At 58.3% G+C, this 9,826-nt stretch overlaps 1 protein-coding gene across 1 annotated transcript; it reads right to left on the reverse strand.

Annotated features, from left to right (window-relative positions):
* Positions 1-6,370: 6,370 nt before the first annotated feature.
* LINGO3 (leucine rich repeat and Ig domain containing 3) lies at positions 6,371-8,110 on the reverse strand (the record flags this gene model as incomplete). The annotated part of the gene is made up of 1 exon (XM_063109948.1): positions 6,371-8,110. A coding segment is annotated over one exon (1,740 nt), but the record flags the coding sequence as incomplete, so codon positions are not given.
* Between the last annotated feature and the right edge of the window lie 1,716 nt (positions 8,111-9,826).

The following is a 9,826-nucleotide window of genomic DNA, read 5'->3' on the forward strand; positions in this document are numbered from 1 at the left end:
GGGGAGCCAAAATCAATCATCCCAGGGCTGAGAGCGGGGTGGGGGGCTGAGGGCTCCGAGGCCACGGGGTGGTGGCAGTGGGGGGCCCTGTGGGATTGGGGAGCAGGACCTGCGGCTCCCCCACCTTCTCAGCAGGAAATGCGCAACTAGGGCGGCTCTTCCCTCTGCGGTTTTCACTTCTCTGAGAGCCACTTCCTCTTCTGCAGGGCCATCGGAGACGTCCCCAGTGTGCCCGCTCCCCAGTCCCAGATGCCTCAGGCTGTGAGCCAGGACAGTCCCGGCTGGGTTCCTCCTTGCTGTGTGACCGTGGGCAAGTCACCACCCCTCTCTGGGCTCCAGCCAATTAAAGAAAAGCGTCTCCCACTTCTGGCCTAGATTTTTCTTTGAAAACTTTAACCTTCTCATTCCTGCCCCCCTTTTCACTGTCTTAATGCACTTCCTTAGAAAAGGCATTGTATGTACACGGGGTCTTCAAAAAGCTCATGGAAAGATTCATGTCCTCTTTTAATTTCCTTTTTTTTTTTAGCAGCTGACTGGTAAGGGGATCTGAACCCTTGACCTTGGTGTCATCAGCACCACACTCTGACTGAGTGAACAGGCCGGCCTCCTATTTTCTTTTAATTCCATTTTTCCACGAGCTTTTTGTTTTTTCTTTTGCAGCTGGCCAGTAAGGGGATGCAACCCCGTGACCTTGGTGCTCTAAGGCTGGGCTCTAACCAACGGAGCTAACGGGCCAGCCCCTCCGCAGGCTTTTTGAAGTACCCTCCTATAATGACTGTAAATGGAAAATTAAGAACAGTTAAAATCCAGGGAAAAGCAGACAGGGTGGGGTTCTAGCTTAAGTGCACCCTTGTCAAAGCTGTCTTTGGGACTGAGACACACCCTACCTGCTGAGGGGTCTGAAAGCCATCCCAACCCCAATCTGAGCCTTCCCCCCACCCCACCAACCTAATGCCATGGACCAAGAAATCACTGCAAATACAAAGATGTTCTTGCTTCACGGTTTGAGTGTATTTCTTGTGGGGTTCCCCTGTCCTGTTTCCTTTAGGAGAAATGAGCCCAGAGAGGGTAGGAAATCCATCCAAGATCACACAGCAGAGCAGGGCAGGGAGTTCCAGGTGATACAAAAATAAACAAACAGCTCAGTCATCAAAAGAACATTTTAATGTAATGTTTTACAAAGCCTGACTGGCAAACTATGGCCCGTGGGCTGGTCACCTGTTTTTGTAAGTAAAGTTTTATTGGAACCTGGGCCAAGGATCAGGCAAGTGAGGCAGGGTTGTGCAAGTGCAGATTGGATCCTGTCTGTATTTAAAGGCTGATATTTTATTCATCAAGGATTTGGGGAGTTAATTAATTTCATTTATAGAATGTTCATCACGGGGATGGAGTTTTCTGGTGCACCCCCCTTAAATTTTTTTTCCCTTTGGCAGCTGTCTGGTTTGGGGATCAGAACACTGGACCTTGGTGTTATAACAGCACGTTCTAACCACCTGAGCTAACTGGCGAGCCCCAAATTACAGCTGCCTGAGCATATCTTTTTTTTTTTTTTTTTAATTAATCATCTTGTTTTCTTTTTATTTTGACAGCTGGCAAGTATGGGGCTCCAAACCCTTCACCTTGGTGTTATCAGCACCATGCTCTAACCAGCTAAGCTCACTGGCCAGCCCCCAGTGGGGCCAGGCTGGGACAAGGGGCGCCATGTCTAGGCACTTTTCCATCCAGGCCAGGCAGGGCTGCGAGCAGCTGGCCCCCAGGGTTGGCCCTCCTTGGAGGGGCACCAGGGGCCCTCAGTGGGGAGGGGAGCTGAGCTGTTAGCTGGTATCTGCTAAGCACCACCAATGTGTGCTCAGCAGCCTGCTGAGCTCTGTGAGACAATCCTGTTCTGAGACCCAGAAATGGGGACCACTTTCCCCAGCTCATCCCGAAAAATGGCTCAAAAGCGTGAGTGCCCCAACCTGTGTCTGCCAGGCCCGGCCGCCCCGACATGTAGCCTCAGGGTCAGGTCCTCTTCAGACACTAAAGCTGTCCTGTCATTTGACAGGCATTTATTGAGCACCATAGAAGCTGGGATCATGCTCTCTGTGGGTCTCCAGCATCGCCTGGCATAGCGCAGGGGCTGCCACACGCTTGTGCATTTCAGAGGCAGAGAGAGGCTGGAAGACGCTGCGCTGCTGGCTTTGCAGATGAGGACGGGGCCACGCGCTGAGGGCTGCGGGCACCTATAGGAGCTGGGGGGAAAGGACGACAGGGGTCCTGCCCTGGAGCCTCCAGGAGGCACCAGCCCTGCACACCCATTTTAGACTTTTGAGCTTGAAAACTATCAAATAACAAATTTGAACAGCTGGAGTGGGTCTGGCTTGATTTAAACTCTGCTCCAGGAGTTAAGAAAAAAACCAGCTGTTTTGGGGTCTTTGCTGTTGTTATGAGTCCTGATGTGAATGTCTTTTTCCAAGGTTGCTAATTAAGGAATAGTTTTAGATTAAAAAAATACATAAAAATAAGTTTGAGTTGTTTTAAGCTACTGTTTGTTGTAATTGTTACAGCAGCCACAGGACGCTCATACGGTTTTCATTCTGTGTAACAGAGGACGATAATCGGTTTATAGATGAACAAACTGAGGCACAGAGAGGGGCAGCGACTTGCCCCAGGCCACACAGCACCTGAAGCTGGGGCCTTGGGCGTACAGCTTCTCCCAGACCCACAAGCAAAAACTTGCAAGCGGGAACCGCGTCCCCATCTTGGGGGTAAGACAGGAGGGAGGCTCGTTGGCATGGCTCACAGAATCTCCTGGAAAAGGCGCTGGCTGGGGGGACGTTGGGGAGCCACCCCCAGAAATGTGTCTGTGTCTGGAAGATGGGGGTTGCAGGTGCGTGAGTGGGCTGGAGGCTCCCCGCATGCCATCCCAGCTCGATCCGGGAGAAAAGCGAAGGCAGGCAGAGTCCGGACCCCCGGACCCAGGGCACGTGGGTCACTCGGCCATGCCCTGAGCTTTGGGGAGACCCCACAGCCATCCCCCTACGCGGCCCCCTCCTCGGGTTTCCAGCCACCACCCAGAAGGGTCTCACTTCAGCTCGGCCTTGGCCACCCCAGAGAAGAGGACCCCTCAGCTGGGGTCTGCTCCTAGTCCCCTGACTGCACCCCACAAATGAGACAGGATTTGGGGAAATCTTGGCTATTGTCCCTGGTTTGAACCAGGGACTTGGGGCACTGAACAGGGAACAGGCACGTGAGGCCATGGAGTCCCCTGCCTTTGCTGCGGGAGGGAGAGGATCCCACGCCCCAGCCCCCCACCCTCGGGCTTTGAAGTCACGCATGGCGGGGACACCTCGCGGCTCCGCAGGCCTCTATTTTCTCTTTGTCTCCTGAAGGGCTGGGAAGAAAAGGAAACTTCTTTCCATGTTCAAATGGGGAAACTGAGGCCCAGAGAGGTACACCAGGTGGCTTCTGTGGACCGCCCCAACTCCGTGCACCTCCTTCTAGAAGGAGCACAGGCTTCTCTCTGCCGCTGGGGTTTGAGCCCTGATGCCGGGTGTGTGTCACCTCTCTGGGCCTCAGTTTCCCCACCTGTCAGATAGGATTGGTGTGAGGAGAAAGTATGTTATTTGTGTAACTTCAGGACTCGGGACACACATGGGATCCTCTCAGAAGAGGTGAGACTCGGCCCGGGCTGGAGGACAACGTGGCCAGATCCGAGCAGCGCAGCTGGGACCCAACTGCTTCCATGTCCGACTTGAGTTTGGGCAGGAGTTTCCCTGACATCCCGGCCCCTCTGCTCCCCAGCGGCAGGCTCTGGGCGGACTCCCTCCATCCTGCGGCCTCCCCTGGCCCATCTGTAAAATGGGTTTTTAACAGGACCCAGTCCCACGGTTGTTGTCAGCACAAAAGGAGCTAATAAGTGCAGCACCTGGAACAGCACCAGAAACAGCATGGGCGCTCCTGACGTGTGACCTCTGACATCATCACCGCGTGTCCTTCTCTCAGGGTCAGCTTTGGGTCCGGAGCTGGGAAGCTGCCCCCCCTGGGGACCCCAGCAGCCCCTCATTCTCTGGCCCTGACTCCTGCCCCCTACTCCTCCCATGGGAATTTAAAAAAAAATCTGAAGTTTGTTATTAAATCGATTTGTTTTTATTGGATCCCAACCCAACACAGCACGGTGGGGGGCGGGGGGCTGGAGAGGGTCTTGGCTCATGTGGGGACGGGGAGCGGGAGGGGGGCTGGGGGATCCCAATGATACCGACGCTCTGCAAATCCTGACGCTGCCGAGAACTCACGCCCTCCTGTCTTTGATGACGCTAAAGGCACTTGGATGTCGATTTTGAGGAGCCCTCAGGTTTGTCATGGCAACCAGGGTCAGGAGGATGCTGAGGGAAAAAAAAGTCAGTTCCGCCCAAGTCGCGGGTGGAGTCTGGGGTGGCGGGGCCTCCGTCCCCCAGCCACAGCTAGCTCTGCTGGCCCGGCTGTTCACCGTGGGGCAGGACCGGGGCCTCCGCACGTTCCCAGCCACAGCCGGAGGGACATGAGTCGGTGTCTCCTCCCACGCTCTGTCTGAATCCTTTGCCCGAAGCCTGCAAGGTTGAGCCGGCTTCCACTCTGGCTACTCTCAGAGCCGTCTTGAGGGATCCGGGATCCAAGTCAAGCCACCAAACCCATCTGCAGGCCTGGCCTCTGGTTATGGGTCAATGGATTTGGTCCTCAGATCCATTTTACAGACAGGACGAGGATACCGATGGTCTGAGGGGTCCTCATCCACCAGCCGACATCACACACGTGGGCAAAAGCCTCCCTACAAAGTCCTCGAGGACCGCCCTAAACTCCCCACTGGCAGCTAAGCTCCTGAGTGGCCAAAGTGAGGCCCCACCATGTTTCTGCGCCCCTTCCCCAAACGATGCCCTAACTGTCATCTGGCTGAGGTGGAGGGTGGGGTAAGAAACAGGCGGGGGGAGGCTGAGTCATGGACAGTCTCCATCTGGTGTCTGAATCCTACAAAACCTAAGCTCCTGCTTGCTTACCACCAGTGACGGGGAACTCACCATCTAAAGAACAACAGACAGTGACCCTGAGGAAGCTCTTCCTTAACCTGAGCTGCCATCTGCCCACGATCCCATGCTTTGGTCCTAGAACTGCCCTGTCCCCAAAGCTGCAAAGACCAAGGTCCCTTTGCCACCTCCCAATGACTTGGGTCTGGACCTCCCTGTTGCATGAAGCCCTTCTTTGGGTCTTGCCCCCATTGCAGTGCACCTAACAGGAACCCCAAGAACTGCCCTCGCTCTCTGGCTTTACTCCCCACGTGAGCAGTCGGGTGGGTGGGGGGACTGGGCATGGCGGGGCCACACTCAGGGCTCGTCTGAGGCTGGCTCAGGGGTCAGTGTGTACTCGCGGTTGAGGGGCCCTCCAGCTGCCGATGGAAGGGACGCCCCAGAAGCCATGGTCCTGCACAGCGTGGGCACCCCAGCTGGCCTTTCCAGGGAAGCAAGCGGCCACTGTAAGGGGCTTTAGAGGAAGCTAGGGACATGGCTTCTCCTCGTAGGCACCCCTGCTGGGCCAGCGGGTCCTGGCCTGAGAGAGGATGGAGGGTGGGGCGTGGGGGCCGGTGACAGGCACCACCGGTGTGTGCTGGGCCCCCTCAGGGGAGCTCAGCAGGACCTGAGCCCAGTCCCTGAGGTCTCCTGTGAGGTGCTCTGCTGAGCAGGAGCTGGGGGTGAGCTGTGGGTCCTGGGTGTGAACTGAGCACGTCCCAGGTGTGAGTTGAGTGTGTCTTGGGTGTGAGTTGTGCTCTCACGAGAGCTCTGCACAACGCTGTGGTTTGCTCTGGAGCCAGAGCCTGGATTTAGTGTCAGCTGGGATGACCTGCGTGTCCCTGGTGAGAGCTAGTGCATATTCCAGGTGTGAGTGTGTCCTGGGTGTGTCCCAGGTGTGAGGCATGGGGCGTCCGGGTGTGAACGGGACAGACTATCTGTGCACCTCCCCTTGGGGCTGGGGTGCTCTGCGCGGGGTCTGGGTGTAGACGGTCTCTCCCGCGTGTGAGCTGTGTGTGTGCGGCGGCGGCGTGGACCTCCTGGGTGTGAACTGTGGGCTGTGAGGACCCTGGGGTTTCCGAGACCCCCAGCCATCCTAGGTTGCTGGAAGGGAGCCTCCACTGCTCACCCATCCCTCCACCCGACCCGCACCGGTGCCTCAGCCACCACAGCAGGGGCAGCAAGATGGGTGGAAATCTCTAGAAAACGCTTGAGAAACTGCAAAAAAAAAAAAAAAATGCATCCTCATGAAAAACAGTCCAGGGGTTGGGGATATACAAAGAAGGGGACCTTCTGCCCGTCTGGAGGGTGCACAGGTGGGGATCCCGGGCGGGCCGGGGCCTCTGGGACCGTCAGATCATCTTCATGTTGAACTTGCGCGCGCCGCCCTGGCCGGCCGCGGCCACCGGCCCGTCCACCTTGCGGAAGGAGTACTCGACAGAGAAGTTGTTCTTGTGCTGGCCTCGGCCGCGACTCCACAGGAACAGCAGCAGGAAGCAGAAGAGGACGACGCCGAGGAAGGTGATGCAGCCCATGGCCGTGGACACCAGGACGGCGGTGAGGTCCAGCGGGGAGCGCGCGGCCGCCTGCGTGGCGTTGCGGCCGTCGCCCGCGGTCCGGTTGGTGGCCGGCTCGGGCCGCACGGTCAGCGTGGCGAAGTAGGTGTCGTTGCCGCCCGCGTTGCTGGCCACGCACGTGTAGGTGCCGCTGTCGCGCGGCCGCGCGGCCTGGATGTGCAGGGTGCCCCCCGGCAGCACGCGCGCCCGGCCGGCGCTGGTGGCCGTCACCGCGCGGTGCTGGGGCGTCACCCAGGCCACGCTGGGCGCCGGCTGGCCCTCCGCGCGGCACAGGAAGCGCACGTCGTCGCCCGCGGTGGCCGTGACGTGCTGCAGCCGCCGCTCGCGGATCTGGGGCTTGCGACACACGAAGTACTCGAACAGCACCGAGTCGGGCAGGTCGCGCAGCGCGTCCCCGCGCACCTCGTCCGGGCTGGCGCAGGCCGGCAGCCGCCCGTCGAAGTTGAGCGTCTTGCGGCGCTGCGCGACCCAGAGCAGGCGACAGTCGCAGGCCAGCGGGTTCCCGTCCAGGCGCAGCGTCTCCAGCGTGTGCACCGACTGGAAGGCGCTCTCCTCCAGCGTGGACAGCAGGTTGCTGGACAGGTTGAGCAGCCGGAGCTGGCGCAGCCCCGCGAAGGCCTGCGGCTCCAGCACGGCCAGCAGCGCCCCGGCCAGGTGCAGCTCGCGCAGGCGGACCAGGCCCCGGAAGGACCCGCGCGGCACCGCGCTGATGGGGTTGTGCGACAGGTCGAGGCAGGCCAGGTGCGCCTGGTGTCGCAGCGCGGCGGCCGGCACGGCGGTGATGTTGGTGTGGGTGACGGACAGCGACGTCAGGTTGAGGCCCTGCAGGCTGCCCGCGGCCACCTCCTCCAGCAGCGGCCAGTGGTCGATCTCCAGGTGCAGCAGCCCCGGGAGCTTCTGGAAGTTCTGGTCCTCCAGGGCGGCGACGGGCAGGTGTCGCAGCCGCAGGGCGCCCAGGCCCCGCAGGTGGCCGAGCGACTCGGCAGACAGCGCCGTGAGGTTGCAGCGCTCCAGGGTCAGCTCCTCCAGGGCCAGCAGTCCCGCGAAGGCCCGGCGCGCGATGAACACCAGGTCGTTGCGGCCCACCTCGAGCCGGCGCAGGCTGCGCAGGTCTTGGAAGGTGTCGTCCAGGAGGACGACCAGCCTGTTCTCGCTCAGGTCCAGCAGCGTGAGGTTGTCCAGGTGCCCGAAGACCCCCGGCGGGATGAGCTTGAGCTGGTTGCCGCGGAGGCGCAGCACGCGCAGGCGGGACAAGGCGGCGAAGGCGCCGGGCTCCAGGTGCGCGATCACGTTGTCGCTCAGGTCCAGCTCCTCCAGCCACGGCAGGGCGGCCAGGTCGCCCGGGCTGAGACAGCGGAGGCGGTTGCGGCTGAGCTCCAGCAGGCGGGTCTCGGCCGGGATGCCCTCGGGCACGGCCGTCAGCCGGCGGCGGGCACAGGCCACCGCACGCGTGGGGGCGCTGCACTCGCAGCGGGCCGGGCAGCCCCCGGCCGCAGGCAGCAGCAGCAGCAGCAGCAGCAGGTGCAGGTGCAGGTGCAGGTGCAGGTGCGGGACGCACAGCCAGCGGCTCATGGTGGGGGGCCTGGGGGGCCTGGGCCTAGGGCCACGCCAACATCCTCCTGCACACCTGGGGGCAGGGGGCAGTGTCGGCACCCGGCCCCACGTGCCCCCCAACACAGCCACCCGAGCGTGTTCACAGGCGTTTATCCACCGTGTGACCCGGGATTCCACTTCCAGTGTCTTTACGCAAGAGAACTGCACACACACGTCCACAGAGAGACCTGCACAAGGACGCTCAGAGCGGCATATGTGGAACAGCCGAAAAGTGGAACCAGCTCAAGGGTCCATCCATGGATGGACGGACAGACACAGCGCGCGGTCCCTCCACACACTGGAACGTCACTCAGCCATGAACAGGAACGAGGCTGTGACACACGCTACCACGTGGATGGACCTTGAACACGTCACACTCATTGACAGACGCCAGACACAAAAGGCCACACAGTGTGTGACTCCATTGACATGAAATGTCCAGAACAGGCCGGTCCAGAGATAGAAGGTGGATTCGTGGTTGCCGGGGGCTGGGGGAGAAAGAAACGAGGTGACTACTGACAGGAATGGGGCTTTTTGGGGTGATGAAAATGTTTTGGAATTACTGCAGATGGTTACACAACCGTGTAAATACTCTAAAAGCTACTGAACTGTACTTTTTAAAAGGGTGAATTTTATTTTATTTTTGTGCTCTGATATTTTTTATTCTATTCCTTTTTTCTTATAATGTGACTTTTATCTCAATAAGAACATTATAAAGAAAGCATTTATTGAACGGGAAAGAAATCATATAAATACAATGTAAGATTTTTTTTGTTTAAAAGAGTACTTATTAAGTTCTTATTGTATGCCTGGCTCTAATATACCGGTGAACAAGCCAGACGCAGATCCTGCCCTCCTGGGTCTCGTGTCAGTAGGGTGGGGACACAGGTGGCCCACATGCCCCGCAGAGGTCTCACCAGCTAGAAGTCCCCCCCATCTCATCCTCCATCTGTCTGTGGGGCTCCAACCACCACCTGAAATGTTAGTGTCTAAAGCCCTGTTTACTGTCTCCTCAAACTGGATCAACTCTCCAAGGCCTTTGTCTCCAACACGGCTGTCACCCCAGAGCTTAGAGCCGTGCCTGGGACACAGTACTTGCTCAGTAGACATCAATGCGGCTGATAAAGATAGGCAGCAAGGTCACAGGACACCGTCGGACGATGTCAGGCTGGGAAAGGTGGCATTTGAGATGAGACCCTGTGGGGGTTGAATTGCGTACATGTAAAAGATATGTTCAAACCCTACCCTCCAGTTCCTGGGAATGGGACCTTATGTGGAAACAGGGTTTTTGCAGATATGATCAAGTCACGATGAAGTCATACTGGATTAGGGTGGGCTTTACCCAATGACTGGTGTCCTTATAAAAGGAGAAATTTGGACACACATAGGCACACACAGAAGGAATAAAGCCACATGAAGACGGAGGCAGAAACTGGAGGGATGTGGCCATAAACCAAGGGATGCCTGGAGCCCCCAGAAGCTGGAAAAGGCAGGAAGGACCCTCCCCTGGAGCCTCCAACAGGGGTGCAGTCCTGCCACACCTGGATTTTGGACTTCTGGCCTCCAGGACTGTGAGAGGATACGTCTCTGTTGTAAGCTGCACTGTTTGTGGTGCTTTGTTACAGCAGCCCCAGGAAA

This window comes from Cynocephalus volans, chromosome 10 (genome assembly GCF_027409185.1).
Source record: "Cynocephalus volans isolate mCynVol1 chromosome 10, mCynVol1.pri, whole genome shotgun sequence".
Lineage (NCBI taxonomy): Eukaryota > Metazoa > Chordata > Mammalia > Dermoptera > Cynocephalidae > Cynocephalus > Cynocephalus volans.